Genomic DNA, 25,485 nt, shown 5'->3' on the forward strand with positions numbered 1-25,485 from the left:
AGTGTTTGTATTAAAGGGGAGATAATCCAGAGCTATAGGATATATTCTAAATAGCACTAGACCAGTGTTTGTATTAAAGGGGAGATAATCCAGAGCTATAGGATTCATTCTAAATAGCATTAGACCAGTGTTTGTATTAATTCTTTTAGAACAAGGTTAAAATTTTGCACTTAGCAACTTTTGTGATGGGATACAAAAAATAAACTGACACAATAACACAATTGATTGTACTTGGAAGTTGAAACTAATTAAACATTGCAAGCATTACAAAAAGTGTTGTTAACTAATTAGAACATGTAGAAATCTAATTGTTCTTTATGATTGTAAGATGAGACAGCAAACAATCAACAACAAAGATCAACATTTTATTTTAAAATAGATTAGTGTCTGTAACGTGTTGTTTTTATTTCATTTATATTTTCAGTTTGAACATCTATAATGTCTATCATCATGATTATTGTTTTTTATTTGATAATTGTCCAGTCTTTGTGTTTAATGTCCAGTCCGTGTGACCATTGTCCAGTCAATGTGATCCTTGCCAGTTGACTTCCTATTATAGGTATTTACATTCAAAATATCACAACACTAGTTTTTATTTATGAAATAAACAAGACCCTAAAACTTCTTGTAAAAGTGAAGGTTCAGGGGTCTATATTAATGAGACAGCATCCAATCAATCAAAGAGGTCAAATCTGTATCAAACAATAGACAATGATAGACAAGCATCTTTATAATATGTTATAATTTTATTCCAACCTGAAATAGAAACATTCATATTCTCATTTTAAACATAGATCATCAGTATTTATTTGATCCCTGTCCAGTCAAGTCAATCTCTGTCCAGTCAAGTTATTCCTTGTCGGAGTTGTCCTGTCAAGTTGATCCTTGTCCAGTGGAGTTGATCCCTGTCCAGTCAAGTTGATCCTTGTCCAGTCAAGTTGAACCTTGTCCAGTGGATTTGTTCCCTGTCCAGTCAAGTTGATCCTCGTCCAGTGGATTTAATCCCTGTCCAGGCAGGCTGTTGTTATAGGTAAGTACATCAAATGTGAACTATATAGGATCATTTTAATACTGAAATTTGTTTTTCGAATGTAAAATATTCAAACTCTATAAGGGGAGATAATCAACTGAATAGTTTCAACATTCATAATCATACTACCCAAGACCAATATTTTATAGTAGATGAGGCAAACACGAACATGACATCATTGCAAAATTATTTTGCTTAAAAAATAGATAGTTAAACTTATGTGTGAACTTCGGGAAAAGGATAGAAAAAAAATGAGTGCTAAGGCTACATTGTGTACATCACACTGATATCAACCCTATATTAAACAGATACAACACAACATTATAACTCCCGCAATATTTCAACAGTATATATCTATGAGAACGCAACCCAACAAAGCAAGAACTATATAAAGCAAGGAAATATGTAGAGGTCAATATATAGTCAATAAATACATAATATCTTCAAATGACAAGGTCTAGATTTTCATGACACTGGCCATACAAGTAAGGGTTTATTCATGTTAATCATTTGTTAATGAAATAATTAAAAAATATACCTTGATTGTTCATAGTTATTTTAGTTTAAACAATATTTATTCAGATAAATCAACATTAAACATATTATACAATGAAATAATATTAGGGATTCAGAAACAAGCAATTTGTTTTGTTGAAACAGGAAATAACACAAACATTGATATGTTTATAAGATATAGAAAAAAATATATATATTACAACAATGTTATTTTCACAGCTCATTAAGATATATTATTTTTGTTATTTGAAACCTATGCATGCCATAATCTTGCCTGCGAAATGACGATTTAAGTCGCCTAAGAATTTTGAAAATTGCTAAGGTTATAATGATCATCATGTGAAAAACATATTTAAGCCAAAACAGCAATGTTCATGAATTAAATAAATCAGGAAGTAGATTAATTACCAAAATAAAAAAATAATAAGTATGCAATCCCAGTTATCATAAACATTACGTTATCTTTGACCATTTACCAGTAATCGTCTATTAAGATATATCGATTTATGCCTTATCCAAGGGAGGTGTCATTTTAATTTTTCTCGACTGAGTTTCTATCGAGATGGATAAAACCTGCTAAAAACAGATACATCGGGTAATCAAGACAAAAGGAACGAAAATACTTTTGATGAGTCGAGTAAAAATCAGAAAATGCAGGCAGAGAAAGACGGGCAATATAAAAAAGAAAACAGAATCAAGAATTATAGACGTAGCCTATAAATTTCCCCTGGCTCTCCAGTGAAGAAATGTCATTGATGTTTAACCCCATTTTATATATACAAACATATTACAAATATCATTTATTTTGCTTCAATACAAGCTTATATTGAATTACTTTCATTATTTGTTGGGAAATTCAGGGCAGGTAAATTTTTTTCTGCACAATTAAAATTACAATTATATTTCTCCTGGGACAAGAGCTCCCAAATAAATTTCCAGACACATGATATATTTATAAATTATTTGCTAGTTCCTTTTGGGTTTTGAATGATTCTGCCTTTTTGAAAAAATCTTATCTTTTGTCAAATTGTAAAAATCTGTCTCATGTTTGGGAGGCTGATGCCATTGTCTAGTTAACCTATAATTAAAAAAAATATATTTGCTGCTGCTTTGCCTTTCTATTGTCATAAAGCTGAAGTCGCCGGAAAGTTAATACCTGGCTTAGATGGTTTATAATTCAAATATGGATTGTTTTGTTAAATACTTTGTTGATTTCATGATAAAAAAGTAATATAATTGTGTATAGACTTAAAATATTCTGAATACTAGTACACATGTAAAGATAAAGGTGTAACACCACTAATTCAGGCCGGCCAGAACGCACATACCAGTTTGGACTTTTAGTTTTGAATATTAAAAAAACTGCATCAAATTTTAAAAAGAGGGTACATTTTGTCTGTTTGTCAGATCTGAAGTACCTGTTTTGGTACATCTGAAGTTCCGGGAACCAGTTCTTTCTTATATGCCATGCAAGGTATGTTGATTTTTTCAGTATAAGACACCATAAAGTGTTGCTTTGAAATGCAATGATTGCCACTTTATTTGAACTTAAAATAAAAGAGGTGTGCCTGCTTGAAACGGAGGAATTTAACATAGAAAGCAATGGGACCATGAATTAGTGGTGTACTTCCTATTACAGAGAATCACCAGAAATCCAATTTTTAGAAGTTGTACCTATTCCAATGAAAATAAGTCAAATATGATGTTAGTAATCATGTTTAATCATCTTTTTTTGGTAAACTAACCTGCTTATTGGAAATTTAAGCTCTTAAATTGGCATACTCAAATATGTTAGCCTTTTATGGTCATACAACATGCATGCAGTTAGGACTTGACTCCAATTTCTTATTTTTGCATTTTTTCTGATTGAAATCCATTAAACATGTATTTTATGACTTGTATATGGAATAGAATAGCTCTTGGTCAAAAGATTTTTCAAGATTTTGTGTTTTTCTTATGGTAGCCTTTTACAATCTAGGCAAATGGTATATATACTCATATAAGAATTATAAAATCTCACTGTGCATGCAATTTTGAACCAGTTTAGCAAGTTATCTAGCTGAGGGATATATACATTGCTCTTATTAATCTATGTTTTACCACAGAATTTATGGTTCATACAAAAAAAAGCCTTTTTTGAATTTCAAGAAAAAAGGGGGGATAATTTCTCATTTATGTCTTAAGTTTGGACTAATATATTTTTATTTAATGAAGAACCTCTGATAAAAATATGACTTTTAGTAAGCACATAGCTTTCCTTATAGAAATTAATAAATAAAACAATGATATTGAGAATAAAAAAAATATATTGGCCACTGGTAATATACATATGCAGTTTTCTTTGAATAACCCATATGTTACTACAAGCTATTAAGTCCAATTTGAGTTTTGAAGTAACAAAATAGTCTTTGGACTAAAGCATTATATGTTTTTTATTGCTTGAAAAAGATCATAGAATGAAAAAAAAGTAATACTCAAGTCAATATAGCAAGTTTGGTTCTGTTATAGGTGTAACACCACTAATTCAGGCCCGGCCAGAAAGCACATACCAGAAAGTAGTACATATTTAACAGAAAATAGTTCCTACGCATGAGTGTAACTTTCAAAATATGTAGAAAATTTAGGTATTTTTGGTATCAAATGAAAGCTGAAGGACTGGTGATCATTGTAGAACACTTTTGGACTTTTAGTTTTGAATATTAAAAAAACTGCATCAAATTTTAAAAAGAGGGTACATTTTGTCTGTTTGTCAGATCTGAAGTACCTGTTTTGGTACATCTGAAGTTCCGGGAACCAGTTCTTTCTTATATGCCATGCAAGGTATGTTGATTTTTTCAGTACAAGACACCATAAAGTGTTGCTTTGAAATGCAATGATTGCCACTTTATTTGAACTTAAGATAAAAGAGGTGTGCCTGCTTGAAACGGAGGAATTTAACATAGAAAGCAATGGGACCATGAATTAGTGGTGTACTTCCAAAAAGGTATAGGTAACTAAGGTGTTCACTTCTCATTGTTGAAAAGCTGTACCATACACTCTTTAATAGTCTGACTTTTGACTGATGAGCTGTAGGATGTGTGAATGATCTGTCCAACCCAAATATATTTGCCGTATGAATGAAAATTTTGTCAGAATTGAATCAATATCCAAAAAAAGAGTGCTAAAATACGGAAGGCAAACTCATTTTGATATCACATTGAAAAAAACAATGCACCTTTTTAAGAGACTATCAGTTGTTGATGTTTATTTGCCGGTGTAGAGCCATATTATTTTTACAACCCCCCCCCCCCCTTTTGGCTGTATTTGGTGAAGCTCTAAACCCGTAGGATTACCACAAAAGACCTGCTTATTGAATAAGGGGGCACATTGGTATATTAAATTAGCACAAAGGACACAAAATATCAGAATGTTTATAATCATATGGTATGTAATAAGGACATAAAATATCAGAATGTTTGAAAACATATGTAATAAGGACATATTCAATATTTTATGACACATTCTGTAAAAAGTTATTAGTGTAATAAATTAAAATTCATATTCATTCACCATGATTAATTTACAACTACAATAGCTTATATTGGGAAGGTAGGCAGTCTTTCTTTCTTTTTACCAGAATCGGGTTTCCAGATGGTAAAAAGAGAATCACTTCCTGAAATTTTTCAGTGAGTTTTTTGTACTTTAGGGAATGATGAAATTTTATTTCAGTCATTTTGGTTTGTTCCTTTCTAGAGTTATGGTCCTTGATCATTGGAAAATTAAAAGATTTTTTGGTATCTGGATCATAAAGAAAAAACAACTGAAATGTTAAAAAGGTATTTTATTGAGCACTAAACACAGGTGAGGCTCAGTATCACTTATTTCAGTATTTACCATTTCAGAGTTGTGGTTAGTGATAATTTTCAATTAGCAGAAACAATTAGCCTGGCAATTATTACTCAACAGATTTATACATTTATTTTTCTATTTTAGGAAATATGGAAGATTGGAATGAGGTAAGATGTTTTCTTCTTTAAAGTCAAACAGTCGAGTGATTTTTGTCGAGCCTGCAACATTTATGTCGCAAAAGCGAGACAATGTGATCCTAGATTCCCTCGATGGCGTCACATTAAGGTTCATTCTGTTGTTAAATATTTTTTTTAGACATCAATTTTTTTTGTCAAACCTTCATGGAATTTTAAGAAACTTGGACAGAAGCTTTTTTATGAACAAAATACTGTAACCATTATATCTCGTGCAATACAGCATTATATTTTTTAACTGCTAGCTCAACATGGGAAAGAAGTGACGAAGACCCCTAAACGCATGAATGATGTTCACTAAAACCAAAAGTTTTTGACGGAAATGCAACGAACTCAAAAGAGGTCTATTCATTTTAATTACCCAAGCTTACCTATTGTTTGTCATAAAACTTTGAAGTAGTGATTAACACCTGTAAAAACACATAATGTCAAATATGTCCCCACTGACAAAAAGGCTATTTGATCATTGAATAGTCACTATTTATTAATTTATCATCAAACATACAAATATTACACTGCTCCTTTCCAAGTTGTTATACATTGCATGTTAATATTGAAAATATTGAAACACAAATTTCACTCAGATTAACTTTTTTATGTGAGAATGAAATGTTTTTAAAAAATAATTTTTCTTCTTCAAAACTTAGGAACAGTATACAATGTAATCATAAGCAGGGTTTCCCCTTGGTCTATTTTCTTTTTCACTACCTCTTTTGACAAAACAATATATTTTTTGACACTTTCAATCCCCCCCCCCCCCCCCCCCCCCAACTATTGTTTGTCACATTATTGTATACTAAAGACTACAATGTCTCCCTTGTATTAAGCAATCAAAATCAGTCATTCTAAAGTATAGTTATTTTCTGGCATTTAATAGTTATTGTCTGGTGTTAGCTAGAAAAACATTTCAGTTACTACTTTCTTTACATTCTGTTAAATGTAAACTCCATTTCTTACGTACAGAAACTCCTTGAAGCTGCTACAATAGGAAGAGTAGCAGAATTGAAGCTTTGCCTAGCAAACGGAGCTAACATTGATTATCGAAAGGTAAACTTGTAACATTGACTATCAAATAGGTAAACTTGTAACATTGAATATCAAGTAGGTAAACTTGTAACATTGAATATCAAGTAGGTAAACTTGTAACATAGTAGGTAAACTTATCATGACACAACAATGGTGTTCAACACAAAACATGATACATTATGACTTAACACTAATTTTCAACACAGAACATGAGACACATCATGACACAGCACTGGTGTTAAACACAGAACATGTAACACATCAGGACACTACAGTTATGTTCAACACAAAACGTGAGTCCCATCTTGACACACCACTGGTGTTTGACACATAATATGACATCATGACACAACACTGATGTTCAACACTGATGTTCAACACAGAACATGGGACACACCATGACACAACACTGATGTTCAACACAATACATAAGCCACATCTTGACACACCACTGGTGTTTGACACACAATATGACATCATGACACAACACTGATGTTCAACACAGAACATGGGACACATCATGACACAACACTGATGTTCAACACAGAACATGGGACACACCATGACACAACACTGATGTTCAACACAAAACATGAGACATATCATGACACAACACTGATGTTCAACACTGATGTTCAACACAGAACATGGGACACATCATGACACAACCATGGTGTTTAGCTCAATACGAATATGAATCATGACACAACACTGAAGTTCAACACAGAACATGAGAGACAACATGAAACAACACTGATGTTCAACACGGAACATGAGACACATGACACAACACTCATGTTCAACACAGAACATGACACATATTAGGACACAACACTGATGTTCAACACAGAACATGACACACCACTGATGTTCCACACAGAAAATGAGACACATCATGACACAACACTGAAAACATACATGTAATCAGAGTACTGCACTAAATGTGAAACATACCATTTCTATATGACTGCCAAAATTTAAAAAAATATTGTTGTATATTGGTATGACGTTGGCGGCGTCGTCGTCATCTGAATACATTTGGTTTTTCGCACTATAACTTTAGTATAAGTAAAAAGAAATCTATGAAATTTAAATACAAGGTTTATGACCATCAAAGGATGGTTGGGATTCATTTTGGGAGTTTTAGTTTCAACAGTTTAGGAATTAGGGGCCACAAAAGGTCCCAAATAAGCATTTTTCTTGGTTTTTGCACAATAACTTTAGTATAAGTAAATAGAAATCTATGAAATTTTATCACAAGGTTTATGATCACAAAAGGAAGGTTGGGATTGATTTTTGGAGTTTTGGCCCTAACAGTTCTGGAATGAGGGGCCAAAAGGGGCCAAAATTAAACTTTGTTTGATTTCATCAAAAAATGAATTATTGGGGTTCTTTGATATATATGCCAAATATAACCGTGTATATAGATTCTTAATTTTTGGTCCTGTTCTCAAATTGGTCTACATTAAGGTCCAAAGGGTCTAAAATTAAACTGAGTTTAATTTTAACAAACATTGAATTCTTGGGGTTCTTGATATGCTATATCTAAACATGTACTTAGATTTTGATTATGGGCCCAGTTTTCAAGTTGGTCCAAATCGGGGTCCGAAAATTCAATATATGGGGTTCTTCAATACGTTGAATCTAACCATGTATTTAGATTTTTAATATTTGGGCCCGGTTATCAAATTTGTCCACATTGAGGTCTAAAGGGTCTAAAATTGAAAATGACAGAAACCTATGTTGTGTCATCTATTTAATCACAATCCAAATTCAGAGCTGTATCAAGCTTAAATGTTGTGTCAATACTTGCCCCCACTGTTCAAGGTTCGACCTATACGGTCGTATAAAGCTGTCTCCCTGCGGAGCATCAAGTTTACGGCATAAGACTGACAAATTAATACTAACATATGTTCTGCACCTGACAACTCAGAGTAAATAGACAACAAATATAACAACACACAATATATGGACTTGACCTGACTACTCAGAGTAAATAGACAAACAAATATAACAACACACAACACATGGTCTGGACCTGACTATTCATAGTAAATAGACAAACAAATATAACAACACACAACACATGGTCTGGACCTGACTACTCAGAGTAAATAGACAAACAAATATAACAACACACAATACATGGACTGGACCTGACTACTCAGAGTAAATAGACAAACAAATATAACAACTAACAACACATGGCCTGGACCTGACTACTCAGAGTAAATAGAAAAATAAATATAATAACAAACAACACTTGGTCTGGACCAGACCTGACTACTCAGAGTAAAAAGACAAACAAATATAACAACACACAATACATGGACTGGACCTGACTACTCAGAGTAAATAGACAAACAAATATAACAAACAACACATGGTCTGGACCTGACTACTCAGAGTAGATAGACAAACAAATATAACAATACACAACAAATGGTCTGGACCTGACTACTGAGAGTAAATAGAAAAAAATAAATATAACAACACACAATACATGGATTTGACTTGACTACTAAGAGTAAATAAACAAGCAAATATAACAACATACAACACATAGTCTGGACCTAACCATACTACTCAGAGTAAATAGTCAAATAAATATAACAACACACAACCCATGGTCTGGACCTGACCTGACTACCCAGAGTAAATAGACAAACAAATATAAAAACACTCAACACATGGTCTGAACCTGACCTGACTACTCAGAATAAATAGATAAACAAATATAACAACAAACAACACATGGTCTGGACCTGACTACCAAGAGTAAATAGACAAATAAATATAACAACACATGGTCTGGACCTGACTACTCTAAAGTCAATAGACAAACACATATAACAACAATCAAGACATGGTCTGGACCTGACTACTCAGAGTAAATAGACAAATTTAACAAAACACAACACATGGTCTGGACCTGAATACTGAGAGTAAATAGACAAACAAATATAACAACACACAACACATGGTTGGACCTGAATACTGAGAGTAAATAGACAAACAAAAATAACAACAAACAACACATGGTCTGGACCTGACCTGACTACTCAGAGTGAATAGACAAACAAATACAACAACTAACAACGAATGGTCTGGACCTGACCTACTACTCAGAGTAAATAGACAAACAAATATAGCATCACACAACACATGGCCTGGACCTGACCTGACTACTCAGAGTAAATAGACAAACAACTATAACAACAGACAAAACATGGTCTGGACCTGACTGCTCAGAGCAAATAGACACAAAAATATAACAACACTCAACACATGGTCTGGACCTGACTACTCAGAGCAAATAGACACACAAAAACAACAACTGACAACACATGGTCTAGACCTGACTACTCATAGTAAATAAACAAGAAAAACAGCTTACAGCACATTGTCTGGACCTTATAACTCCTGAGTAATTAGACATACTAATTCAACAACTAACAACACATGGTCTGAACTGGACTACTCAGAGTTAAAACACATAAAAATACAACAACTAAGAACATATGGTCTGGACCTGACTACTCAGAGTAAAAAAAAATACATAAATAACAACACACAACACATGGTCTGGACCTGACTACTCCGAGCAAATAGACAAACAAATACAACAACTAACAACACATGGTCTGGAACTGACTACTCATAGTAAATAAACATGTACAACAGCTTACAGCACATTGTCTAGACCTGACTACTCAGAGTAAAAAGACAAACAAATATAACAACTAACAACACTTGGTCTGGACTTGGCTACTCAAGAGTAAATAGACAAACAAATATAACAACAAACAACACATGGTCTGGACCTGACTATTCAGAGTAAATAGACATAAAAATATAACAACTAACAACACATGGTCTGGACCTGACTACTCAGTAAAAAGACAAACAAATATAACAACTAACAACACACGGTCTGGACCTGACAACTCAGAGTAAATAGACAAACAAATATAACAACAATCAACACATGGTCTGGACCTGACTACTCAGAGTAAAAAGACAAACAAATATAACAACAAACATCACATGGTCTGGACCTGACTACTCAGAGTAAATAGACAAACAAATATAACAACACACAACACATGGTCTGGACCTGACTGCTCAGAGTAAAAAGACAAACAAATATAACATCACACAAGACATGGCCTGGACCTGACCTGACTACTCCGAGTAAATAGACAAACAACTATAACAACAGACAAAACATGGTTTGGAACTGAATACTGAGAGTAAATAGACAAACAAATATAACAACACACAACACATGGTTGGACCTGAAAACTGAGAGTAAATAGACAAACAAAAATAACAACAAACAACACATGGTCTGGACCTGACCTGACTACTCAGAGTGAATAGACAAACCAATACAACAACTAACAACGAATGGTCTGGACCTGACCTACTACTCAGAGTAAATAGACAAACAAATATAACATCACACAACACATGGCCTGGACCTGACCTGACTACTCAGAGTAAATAGACAAACAACTATAACAACAGACAAAACATGGTCTGGACCTGACTACTCAGAGCAAATAGACACAAAAATATAACAACACTCAACACATGGTCTGGACCTGACTACTCAGAGCAAATAGACACACAAAAACAACAACTGACAACACATGGTCTAGACCTGACTACTCATAGTAAATAAACAAGTACAACAGCTTACAGCACATTGTCTGGCTACTAATTCAACAACTAACAACACATGGTCTGAACTGGACTACTCAGAGTAAAAACACATAAAAATACAACAACTAAGAACACATGGTCTGGACCTAACTACTCAGAGTAAATAAAAATACATAAATAACAACACACAACACATGGTCTGGGCCTGACTACTCAGAGCAAATAGACAAACAAATCTAACAACACATGGTCTGGAACTGACTACTCATAGTAAATAAACATGTACAACAGCTTACAGCACATTGTCTAGACCTGACTACTCAGAGTAAAAAGACAAACAAATATAACAACTAACAACACTTGGTCTGGACTTGGCTACTCAAGAGTAAATAGACAAACAAATATAACAACAAACAACACATGGTCTGGACCTGACTATTCAGAGTAAATAGACATAAAAATATAACAACTAACAACACATGGTCTGGACCTGACTACTCAGAGTAAAAAGACAAACAAATATAACAACACACAACACTTGGACTGGACCTGACTACTGAGAGTAAATAGACAAACAAATACAACAAGCAACACATGGTCTGGACCTGACTACTCAGAGTAAATAGACAAACAAATATAACAACACACAACACATGGTCTGGACCTGACTACTCAGAGTAAATAGACAAACAAATACATCTTACAAAACATGGTCTGGACCTGACTACTCAGCGTAAATAGACAAACAAGTATAACAACAAACAACATATGGTCTGGACCTGACTACTCAGAGTGAAAAGACAAACAAATATAACAACAAACAACACATGGTCTGGACCTGACTACTCAGAGTAAATAGACAAACAAATATAACAACTAACAACACATGGTCTGGACCTGACTACTCAGAGTAAATAGACAAACAAATATAACAACAATCAACACATGGTCTGGACCTGACTACTCAGAGTAAAAAGACAAACAAATATAACAACAAACATCACATGGTCTGGACCTGACTACTCAGAGTAAATAGACAAACAAATATAACAACACACAACACTTGGACTGGACCTGACTACTGAGAGTAAATAGACAAACAAATACAACAAACAACACATGGTCTGGACCTGACTACTCAGAGTAAATAGACAAACAAATATAACAACACACAACACATGGTCTGGACCTGACTACTCAGAGTAAATAGACAAACAAATACAACTTACAAAACATGGTCTGGACCTGACTACTCAGCGTAAATAGACAAACAAGTATAACAACAAACAACATATGGTCTGGACCTGACTACTCAGAGTGAAAAGACAAACAAATATAACAACAAACAACACATGGTCTGGACCTGACTACTCAGAGTAAATAGTCAAACAAATATAACAACAAACAACACATGGTCTGGACCTGACTACTCAGAGTAAATAGACAAACAAATATAACAACACACAACACTTGGACTGGACCTGACTACTGAGAGTAAATAGACAAACAAATACAACAAACAACACATGGTCTGGACCTGACTACTCAGAGTAAATAGACAAACAAATATAACAACACACAACACATGGTCTGGACCTGACTACTCAGAGTAAATAGACAAACAAATACAACTTACAAAACATGGTCTGGACCTGACTACTCAGCGTAAATAGACAAACAAGTATAACAACAAACAACATATGGTCTGGACCTGACTACTCAGAGTGAAAAGACAAATAAATATAACAACAAACAACACATGGTCTGGACCTGACTACTCAGAGTAAATAGTCAAACAAATATAACAACAAACAACACATGGTCTGGACCTGACTAATCAGAGTAAATATACTAACAAGCATAACAACAAACAACACATGGTCTGGACCTGACTACTCAGAGTAAATATACTAACAAGCATAACAACACACAACACATGGTCTAAACCTGACTACTCAGAGTGAAAAGACAAACAAATATAACAACAAACAACACATGGTCTGGACCTGACCACTCAGAGTAAAAAGACAAACAAATATGACAACACACAACACATGGTCTGGACCTGACTACTCAGAGTGAAAAGACAAACAAATATGACAACACACAACACATGGTCTGGACCTGACTACTCAGAGTGAAAAGACAAACAAATATAACAACACACAACACATGGTCTAAACCTGACTACTCAGAGTGAAAAGACAAACAAATATGACAACACACAACACATGGTCTAAACCTGACTACTCAGAGTAAATAGACAAACAAATATAACAACACACAACACATGGTCTGGACCTGACTACTTAGAGTAAATAGACAAACACATATTACAACAAACAACACATGGTCTGGACCTGACTGCTCAGAGTAAATAGACAAACAAATATAACATCACACAACACATGGCCTGGACCTGACCTGACTACTCAGAGTAAATAGACAAACAACTATAACAACAGACAAAACATGGTCTGGACCTGACTACTCAGAGCAAATAGACACAAAAATATAACAATACTCAACACATGGTCTGGACCTGACTACTCAGAGCAAATAGACACACAAATACAACAACTGACAACACATGGTCTGGACATGACTATTCATAGTAAATAAACAAGTACAACAGCTTACAGCACATTGTCTGGACCTTATTACTCCCGAGTAATTAGGCACACTAATACAACAACTAACAACACATGGTCTGAACTGGACTACTCAAGAGTAAATAGACATAAAAATACAACAACTAAGAACATGGTCTGGACCTGACTACTCAGAGTAAATAAAAATACATCAATAACAACACACAACACATGGTCTGGACCTGACTACTCTGAGCAAATAGACACACAAATACAACAGCTTACATCATATTGTCTGGACCTGACTACTCAGAGTAAAAAGACAAACAAATATAACAACTAACAACACTTGGTCTGGACTTGGCTACTCAAGAGTAAATAGACAAACAAATATAACAGCACACAACACATGGTCTGGACCTGACTATTCAGAGTTAATAGACATAAAAATACAAGAAATAAGAACACATGGTCTGGACCTGACAACTCAGAGTAATTAGACCTACAAATACAACAACTAACAACACATGGTCTAGACCTGACTACTCGGAGTAAATAGACAAACAAATATAACAACAAACAACACATGGTCTGGACCTGACTACTCAGAGTAAATAGACATACAAATATAACAACACACAACACATGGTCTTGACCTGACTACTCAGAGTAAAATGACAAACAAATATAACAACAAACAACACATGGTCTTGACCTGACTACTCAGAGTAAAATGACAAACAAATATAACAACAAACAACACATGGTCTTGACCTGACTACTCAGAGTAAATAGACAAACAAATACAACTTACAAAACATGGTCTGGACCTGACTACTCAGAGTAAATAGACAAACACATATAACAACAAACAACACATGGTCTGGACCTGACTACTCAGAGTAAATAGACAAATATTACAACAAACAACACATGGTCTGGACCTGACTACTCGGAGTAAATAGACAAACAAGTATAACAACAAACATCACATGGCCTGGACCTGACTACTCAGAGTAAATAGACAAACAAGTATAACAACAAACATCACATCGCCTGGACCTGACTACTCAGTAAATAGACAAACAAATATAACAACAAACAACACATGGTCTATACCTGACCTGACTACTCAGAATAAATAGACAAACAAATATAACAACAAACAACACATGATCTGGACCTGACTACTCAGAGTAAATAGACAAATATTACAACAAACAACACATGGTCTAGACCTGACTACTCAGAGTAAATAGACATATAAAACAACTAATAATGAATGGTCTTGAACCTGACCTGACTACTCAGAGTAAATAGACAAACAAATATAACTAGACAAACAAATATAACATCACACAACACATGGCTTGGACCTGACCTGACTACTTAGAATAAATAGACAAACAACTATAACAAGAAACAACACATGATCTGGACCTGACCTGACTACTCAGAGTAAATAGACAAACACATACAACAACTAACAATGAATGGTCTTGACCTGACCTGACTACTCAGAGTAAATAGACAAACAAATATAACATCACACAACATATGGCCTGGACCTGACCTGACTACTCAGAGTAAATAGACAAACAAATATAACAACACACAACACATGGACTTGACCTGACCTGACTACTCATAGATAGACGAACAAATATAACAACAAACAACACATGGTCTGGACCTGACTACTCATGAGTAAATAGACAACCAAATATAACAACACACAACACATGGTTGGACCTGAATACTGAGAGTTAATAGACAAACAAAAATAACAACAAACAACACATGGTCTGGACCTGACCTGACTACTCAGAGTGAATAGACAAACAAATACAACAACTAACAACGAATGGTCTTGACCTGACCGGACTACTCAGAGTAAATAGACAAACAAATATAACATCATACAACACATGGTCTGGACCTGACCTGACTACTCAGAATAAATACACAAACAACTATAACGAGAAACAACACATGGTCCGGACCTGACCTGACTACTCAGAGTAAATAGACAAACAAATATAACATCACACAACACATGGCCTGGACATGACCTGACTACTCAGAGTAAATAGGCAAACAAATATAACAACACACAACACATGGTCCGGACCTGACCTGACTACTCAGAGTAAATAGACAAATATTACAACACACAACACATGGTCTGGACCTGACTACTCAGAGTAATAGACAAACAAGTATAACAACCAAACACATGGTCTGGACCTAGCTACTCAGAGTAAATAGACAAATATACAAATATATCAACAACAACTAAGAACACATGGTCTGGACCTGACTACTGAGAGTAAATAGACAAATATTACAACAAACAACACATGGTCTGGACCTGACTACTCAGAGTAAATAGACATATATAACAACTAACAACGAATGATCTTGAATCTGACCTGACTACTCAGAGTAAATAAACAAACAAATATAACATCACACAACACATGGCTTGGACCTGACCTGACTACTTAGAAAAAATAGACAAACAACTATAACAAGAAACAACACATGATCTGGACCTGACCTGACTACTCAGAGTAAATAGACAAACAAATACAACAACTAACAATGAATGGTCTTGACCTGACCTGACTACTCAGAGTAAATAGACAAACAAATATAACATCACACAACACATGTCCTGAACCTGACCTGACTACTCATAGATAGACGAACAAATATAACAACAAACAACACATGGTCTGGACCTGACTACTCAGAGTAAATAGACAAACAAATACAACAAACAACACATGGTCTGGACCTGACTACTCAGAGTAAATAGACAAACAAATATAACAACTAACAACGAATGGTCTTGACCTGACCTGACTACTCAGAGTAAATAGACAATCAAATATAACATCACACAACACATGGCCTGGACCTGACCTGACTTCTCAGAATAAATAGACAAACAACTATAACAAGAAACAACACATGGTCCGGACCTGACCTGACTACTCAGAGTAAATAGACAAACAAATACAACAACTAACAATGAATGGTCTTGACCTGACCTGACTACTCAGAGTAAATAGACAAACAAATATAACATCACACAACACATGGCCTGGACCTGACCTGACTACTCAGAGTAAATAGACAAACAAATATAACAACACACAACACATGGTCTGGACCTGACTACTGAGAGTAAATAGACAAATATTACAACACACAACACATGGTCTGGACCTGACTACTCAGAGTAATAGACAAACAAGTATAACAACCAAACACATGGTCTGGACCTAGCTACTCAGAGTAAATAGACAAATATTACAACACACAACACATGGTCTGGTCCTGACTATATATAAGGCAGATTTTACAGTATTGTGTTCTGTCTCCTACTTTCATGTTGCTAACGTGACGGAGACAAAAATAAGTAACGTTAGCGACATTTGGACATGTAACATGAGCAACAACATCTTTAAAAGTTCAAATGTATGCACACAGTGATGTTTAATATATGCCTGAAGTAATAAAATTGTACAGTCTGGTTTAGAATTTCTAAATATACAGAATGTCATTTGCAGGTGTACTTTATATCAAATGAATACACATGAAACCAATTCGTAATAGTAACATTAGCAACATCTACTATCATGACATTACGTTTTGTTGCGAACGTCTTTTTGATGGACGGAATACATTTAAGGTCCTCTTGTAACGATATTACATACAACTAACCTTCTTTGCTACCCCATCATGTGAAGGAACTGACTCGGAATCTAATTCTGCAAAGGGCGATATCGTAACTCCTATACAGGAGAGTTACAGATCTAAATATATGTTGCTCACGTGACACTGATTTGGACGGAAACCTCAAGTAGTAACGTTCGCAAAAAATAAAACAGCCAATGATATTGATTCCTCAAGTCCTTTGACCCCCTTACGTCATCCAAATTTAATATGATTGCTATTTTCAATTATTTATAAAACCCGGGATAAAAATAACTACAATTGCCTGTCTGAGAACCAACAAGAAAATTGCGATCGTGACATACCACAATGGACGGAAAAGACGTGACGTTAGCAACAATATTATTAAACTACCTTTTTTAGCCTTTACCAATAAAAATCTGCCTTAAAGTTATGATTAAAACACAAAAGAAGACTTTTTATTAAAATATAAGTCCATGTGATAAGGCTCAACTTATAAATAATACTTCAAAATTCCACTCCAAATAAGCTGGATGTCAGTAAAGTAGGTCATGATGTCTATTCCATGTCCAATATTTTGAAATTGAAAACCCTCTAATTCTAACAAAAAACACAAGCACAGAGTAATTTTTATTTTTATTTACTCAGAAAGACACATTTTATTCAATAACATAATGCATTACTCCATTACACAGTCTGTTTCACAGTTTCAGCAATTGCTTTTTTGATGGATACAAAAAAACAATAATTCCTTCTTATTGTAAAATCTGCCATACAGCTAATGAGAGTAAATAAACAAATATAACAACACACAACCAAGGTCTGGACCTGACTACTCAGAGTAAATAGACAAACAAATATAAAACCAAACACATGGTCTGGACCTGACCTGACTACTCAGAGTAAATAGACAAACAATTATAACAACACACAACACATGGACTTGACCTGACCTGACTACTCAGAGTAAATAGACGAACAAATAAAACAACAAACAACACATGGTATTGACATGACTACTCAGAGTAAATAGACAAATTTAACAACACACACCACATGGTCTGGACCTAGCTGCTCAGAGTAAATAGACAAACAAATATTACAACGCAACACATGGTCTGGACCTGACTACTCAGAGTAAATAGACAAACAAATATAACAACACACAACACATGGTCTGGACCTGACTTGACTACTCAGAGTAAATAGACAACCAAATATAACAACACACAGCACATGGTCTGGACCTGACTACTCAGAGTAATTATACAAACAAATATAACAACACACAATACATGGACCTGACCTGACTACTCAGAGTAAATAGACAAACAAATATAACAACACTCAATACATGGACCTGACCTGACAACTCAGAGTAAATAGACAAATAAATAAAACAACACACAACACATGGTCTGGACCTGACCTGACTACTCAGAGTAAATAGACAAACATATATAACAACTTACAACACATGGTCTGGACCTGACTATTCAGAGTAAATAGACAAACAAATATAACAACACACAACACATGGTCTGGACCTGACTACTCAGAGTAAATAAACAAACAAATATAACAACACACAACACATGGTCTGGACCTGACTATCAGAGTAAATAGACTAACAAATATAACAACACACAACACATGGTCTGGACCTGACCTGACTACTCAGAGTAAATAAACAAACAAATATAACAACAAACAACACATGGTCTGGACCTGACTACTTAGAGTAATAGACAAACAAATATAACAACAAACAACACATGGTCTGGACCTGACTACTGAGAGTAAATAGACAAACAAATATAACAAACATCACATGGTCTGGACCTGACTACTCAGAGTAAATAGACAACCAAATATAACAACACACAACACATGGTCTGGACCTGACTTGACTACTCAGAGTAAATAGACAAACAAAAATAACAACAAACAACACATGGTCTGGACATGACTACTCATAGTAAATAGACAACCAATTATAACAACACACAACACATGGTCTGGACCTGACCTGACTACTCAGAGTAAAAAGACAAACAAAAATAACAACAAACAACATATGGTCTGGACCTGACTACTCATAGTAAATAGACATACAAATATAACAACTAACAACACTTGGTCTGGACCTGACCTGACTACTCAGAATAAATAGACATACAAATATAACAACTAACAACACATGGTCTGAACCTGACAACTGTGAGTATATAGACAAACAAATATAACAACACACAACACATGGTCTGGACCTGACTACTCAGAGTAAATAGACAAATATAACAACAAACAATACATGGTCTGGGTTGTCTGATTTGGTACAGGCACAAAATTTGGAGAGATTAAACCATATTTGCTTTAGTACAATTCCCCCTTGGTCTATCTAGACCATTGGTATTAAAAATAAAACACAGAATAATAAACCCTGCACTGTTCAAATACCATTGGTCTGTATGTTAACTGATACTTACTCATTATACTGAATCAGCATTAAATCAAAATTCTGAATTTGAATAGACAGTTTTATTTTAAAATATTTTTGTTTGTGTTTAAGTTATGGATGGTGAAGTTCTTATTTTGCTTCTTGACAAGAAACAATTGTTTACACTAAGGTTTTACTTGGTGTTGTGTTAACAACTTTGATCAGATAGTGATATGTATAAAGATATAATGTAGAAACATCTTGTAAAAAGGACAAATAGTCGTCAGAGTCATATAAAATGTTTATTCCGTTTTACTCATATAATTGTTCTGAATCTGAAAATACTACTCTTTTTTTTTTTTTTTTTAGATTAATGATTATTCTGAACCTGCACTAAATCCTGTTGTTAATTAGACATATTTAATGAACAACAAATGCTTGTATGAATAATAATAATAATAATAATAATCTTTATTTAAAGAGGGTCTCATTTTCTTTATGTTGTAATAATTACATTAGATGTATGTTTCATTATAATACGTTATTCTGATTGGCTAACTGGCAATCTCATGATATTCCTTAATCAATTGCATTACACAATGCAACTTTTCATTCATGATGACACGAGGTCCCACAATAAAGTGCACAGGTAAATGAAATAAAAACTTGATAAAAGGCATGTTTTCATGATCCTATAGGTAAAAATGTAATTATAAGTATTGAATGCTTTCTTTTGTAACTTTATAGGGTTGTAAAAGTGTTGACCGTGCGCACATTTTTAGTATGAAGCGCTTCCGTGCTTCATACAAAATGTACTTCGTTCAACGCTTTTACACCCCAATAAATTTACAAAAAAGAGCATTCAATTCTTAACTAAATCAGGAAATAAAACTTGTTTCATGCTTTTTTGAATAATTTATTTTATTAACATTAATGATTAAATGGAATCTACACTAAATCCTTTTTACACACAAAATCATGTTGTTAATTAGACAGGTTTAATGGACAACAAATATTTGTTAGAATCATATAAAGTCATGAAAGTGGGGTCTTATTTTACTCATAGTATTGTTCTGAATCAGAAAATATATCTTTTTTCATATTTTTTTGAAAAAAATATTTTTATTACAATTAATGATTTTACTGAATATACACTAAAATTCTAAATCCTGTTGTTAATCAGACAGTTTTAATTAATGTGACTATTTATTTTTGGTAATATTTATTACACAACATTGTCCAGTTTATCAGACAAGTTTTGATGTCAGTTGTATTATTCCAGGAGTATGGAGGATGGACAGCATTAATGTTGGCAGCCAGGTTTGGACATGTGGAAGTTTGTCGACTTCTCCTGGAAAACAGATGTGAAACAGATATCACATCAGTATGTTATCTACTAAATCTGATCACATTACTTATAATCAACACAAAATCATGTTGTTAATTAGACAGGTTTAACGGACAACTAATATTTGTCAGAATCATATAAAGTGGGGTCTCATTTTACTCATAGTATTGTTCTGAATCAGAAAATATATCTTTTTTCATTTTTCTTTGAAAAATTTACTTTTATAAAATTTATGATCAAACTGAATCTACACTAAATCCTGTTGTTAATCAGACAGTTTTAATCAATGTGACTGGTCATTTTTGTTTATATTTATTACACAACATTGTCCATGCAGTTTATCAGACAAGTTTTGATGTCAGTTGTATTATTCCAGGGTGGTGGATGGACAGCATTAATGTTGGTTGCCAGGGGAGGACATGTGGAAGTGTGTCGACTTCTCCTGGAGAACAGATGTAAAACAGATATCACAGATGTATGTTATCTACTAAATCTGATCACATTACTTTTAATCAACACAAAATCATGTTGTTAATTAGACAGTTTTAATGGACAAATATTTGTTATAATTATATAAAGTGGGTTCTCATTTTACTCATAGTATTGTTCTGAATCAGAAAATACAACTTTTTTTAATTTTTCTTTAAAAAAATTATTTTATTAGAATTAATGATTAATCTGAATCTGCACTAAATCCTGTTGTTAATCAGACAGTTTTAATTAACGCGACAGTTTATTTCTGTTTATATTTATTACACAACATTGTCAAGTTTATCAGACAAGTTTTGATGTCAGTTGTATTATTCCAGGTTAGAGGATGGACAGCATTAATGTCGGCTGCCAGTGAAGGACATGTGGAAGTGTGTCAACTTCTCCTGGAGAACAGATGTAAAACAGATATCACATATGTATGTTATCTACTAAATCTGATCACTTTACTTTTAATCAACACAAAATCATGTTGTTAATTAGACAGGTTTAATGGACAACAAATATTTGTCAGAATCATATTAAGTGGGGTCTCATTTTACTTGTCTCCTCGTACTTAATTAGGAAATGTAACTATTTTTCATATTTCTTTTAAAAAGTTATTTTTTTTTAAATTGATAATTATTCTGAACCATGTTGATCAGACAGATTTCATTATTATATCAACAAATACTTGCTAGAATTATATAAAGTGAGATCTCATTTATCTCTGTGCATTACACTGAATCCATTGATATAAATATTTTATGCATTTCATGAAAAATATTTTATTTTGTTAACATGACATTTCTGATGGAAGGTCTGACATCCCACAAAAAAACTTGTTGTTTATTTGTTGTTTATGTACAATATGAATACAAGTTTGACTGGTCATTTTGTTCAGTTTTGACCACTGATTCATGTGATATACATTTTGTTTATATTTATTACACAACATTGTCCAGTTTATCAGACAAGTTTTAATGTCAGTTGTAGGATATGTTGTATATTATTGATATTGATAACAAAGTATTGTACATAATATTTACATGTTATTTGGTATTATTATAGGTAGATGGAAAAACAGCTTTACATCTGGCTGCTGAGTGGGGATATCTACAGACCACAAGATGTCTTGTAGAAGAAGGAGATATCAGTCCCTTGGTTAAAACACATCAGGTAATATTATATAGTAAATGCCTAATATTCAACTATTGCTACATGTAGTAAATAATGCATCACTAAAATGATGTTTAAGATATTTTTGGTCAAATGGATTTTTTTTCTCAAGGTTATAGTTACACATATGTCATATGATCCTTTAAATTGAACTAAAAATATTTAAGTGTTTTATAGACTTGGATGACTTAGTTTTACTATAAAACACGTGAACATAGATGATCATATAAAAGAAATCCAGTATTTGTTTTCAAAATCTTCAAAAATAAAACGATTTTGTGTATAGACCACTAACACTTTTTGGGTAATTAGTTATACTAAAAGGAGATAATTTTATTATTCCATAATTTGTTAGCCAAATTATATGAATATCTCAGTTTTAGGGAAAATAAGCAATAGTAATAACCTATAAGTAAATGGATAAAATAGTTTTTGATATCAAAAATAATCATTTGTATTGATTCAAAATTAGACCTCGCAATATCCTGAATATGACACTTGTTGTCATTAAACCCAATGTAAACAAACAAACTGTCAAAAGACTCACACACACCAATCTGTTGTTGTGACAATGATAACAAAGTTATTAAATAGTATCAAAATAGTCTTAAGCAATACATTAAAATAAGTTCATCGTATATTGATAATTAAATAATTAAAAAATCATTCTATTGTAAAAGTTACTTTCTCTGAGTTATCTCCCCTTATATGGCAAAGTTTTAAATAAATTATTAAAACAACACTAATCTGGGTTTTTTTGTAAAATATAGCCGTCAATATGATAAAACACATAATTTTCTATATCAACATGAAAAGTCTTACACATAAATTACATTCAACTTTCGAAATTTGCACATTTCACTAAAGATTTAGACTGTTTGTTGTCTGTTTTTTTCAAAATCCAAGATAGAAGACGCCCCAGCCTCCTCAAGACTGCAAAGTTCTTCATATTTTTGTATTTAAGCTATCTAGTTGCAGAAAATCTCTCATCTGTGCCATAATTTATGTATTTCCTTATTTATACGATGTCAGTGATAAAACTAAAAACTATGAAATCTGTACAATAACAATATATAGTTATAGGAGGATATGGATAGGGTATACAGAGTAGAAAAATCATGAATGATAGAAAAAAACTTCAGGAAAAGAGAGAATTGGGCAAAAAGATGATGAATAGAAAATAATGGGGTGCAAAAATATAAAGAATAAAGAAAAATGAGGTGCTAAAATTTAAAAAAAAAAAGGTTAAAAAGACCCCCTAATCCTACAACCCTCATCTAGACATAAGGATGCATAAACAGATTTTTAAAAAAAACGCGAAAAAAATTACAAAGACCAAATGCTGACAGACTTAGATTATTTCAAATGCTTTAAGAAAAAAAGGTAAAATTCTTCTTAAAGGCTACAGAAAAAGTTATAAAAATAATCAGAATGTTGTTCATGAGTTATATTTTATAAATGAACATGATATGGTTAGCACATGTAAAAACAAAATAACACACCACTCAGCTGCTACTGGTCTTGATTATTGTATGATATGTGTTACAAAAGTCTTCTTTGTAATTAACAGATGAAGGCAATATAAAGATTTGTCTATATTTCAGGGTAAGACTCCATACGATCTAGCAGCAGCAGGAAAAAATGGGCAGTATAAAGAAGTGATGGAATACTTACAGGTACATATACTTTTGAATTACATATGCTTACACTTAGAACAAATCAGGTACAAAACACAGTCTGTTAGGTAGAGGATACACTTACCAGCAGTAAAACTAAACACTGTTGGGTTCCAGATAGCGGGTTATTTTCGCAGGGTGTTTATTTTCGTTTATTTTTGGCAGATAAATGAAATTAGCAAACAATGTATGCATATGCTTGTTAATTTCAAATAGTTAAAAGCGTTTTTTGAACGATCTTTTTTTTCTGGTCAGCAGGTCAATAACTATATATGGTCGTTTTAACAACATAAATGCAAAAGGGCATTGTACTCACTTGTATTTTTTTGAAATGAGGTTGTGAAGCTTAATTAAACTGTATACCCTTTTTGATTATATTTCTTGTGTCAAACAATTAAATTAGGCCCCGCCAAATGGCAGACCCCCTATAGTGATCAGTCTGTCCGTCCGTCTGTAACAAATTGTGTCTGCTCTATATCTAGAGAACCGGATTGATTTCAAAGTTTATACTTGAAATGTATATTAACCAACACCAGAGGGTGTGTCATAATGTATGTACAACTTCCTAGGTCAAAGGTCAAGGTCAAAAACTTTGGTTTCAGTTGACAACCCCATGTCCAATGGTAAAAATACAATTTTTTACCACACATTATTCACAGTGGGGCCTACAGAGATGGCTCCCATCTCAGTGATGTCTAGTTAATTGGTAGATACTCTGTTGGGTATTTTTGTCACCTGCGTAACGTTTTGCTGGGACCATGGAAATACCAGGCGTCTGTCCGTCCGTTTGGTCTTGTTAGCACTTTCACAGGTACA

General features: G+C 33.5%; 2 protein-coding genes across 2 annotated transcripts in view; both read left to right on the forward strand.

The window, feature by feature from the left end:
• LOC134691303 (uncharacterized) overlaps positions 1–25,485 on the forward strand; it is a 259,838-nt gene that overhangs the window by 194,523 nt on the left and 39,830 nt on the right. The window lies entirely within an intron of this gene.
• On the forward strand, positions 466–24,858 carry LOC134691304 (inversin-like). Its single transcript, XM_063551756.1, has 9 exons — positions 466–559; positions 825–1,030; positions 5,519–5,541; positions 6,532–6,615; positions 21,281–21,382; positions 21,723–21,821; positions 22,156–22,254; positions 22,886–22,993; positions 24,598–24,858. The coding sequence occupies exons 3-9, from the start codon at positions 5,524–5,526 to the stop codon at positions 24,739–24,741; spliced, it is 654 nt and encodes a 217-aa protein (XP_063407826.1). The 5' UTR covers positions 466–559; positions 825–1,030; positions 5,519–5,523; the 3' UTR covers positions 24,742–24,858.

The sequence above is a fragment of the Mytilus trossulus genome, chromosome 11 (genome assembly GCF_036588685.1).
Source record: "Mytilus trossulus isolate FHL-02 chromosome 11, PNRI_Mtr1.1.1.hap1, whole genome shotgun sequence".
Classification (NCBI taxonomy): domain Eukaryota; kingdom Metazoa; phylum Mollusca; class Bivalvia; order Mytilida; family Mytilidae; genus Mytilus; species Mytilus trossulus.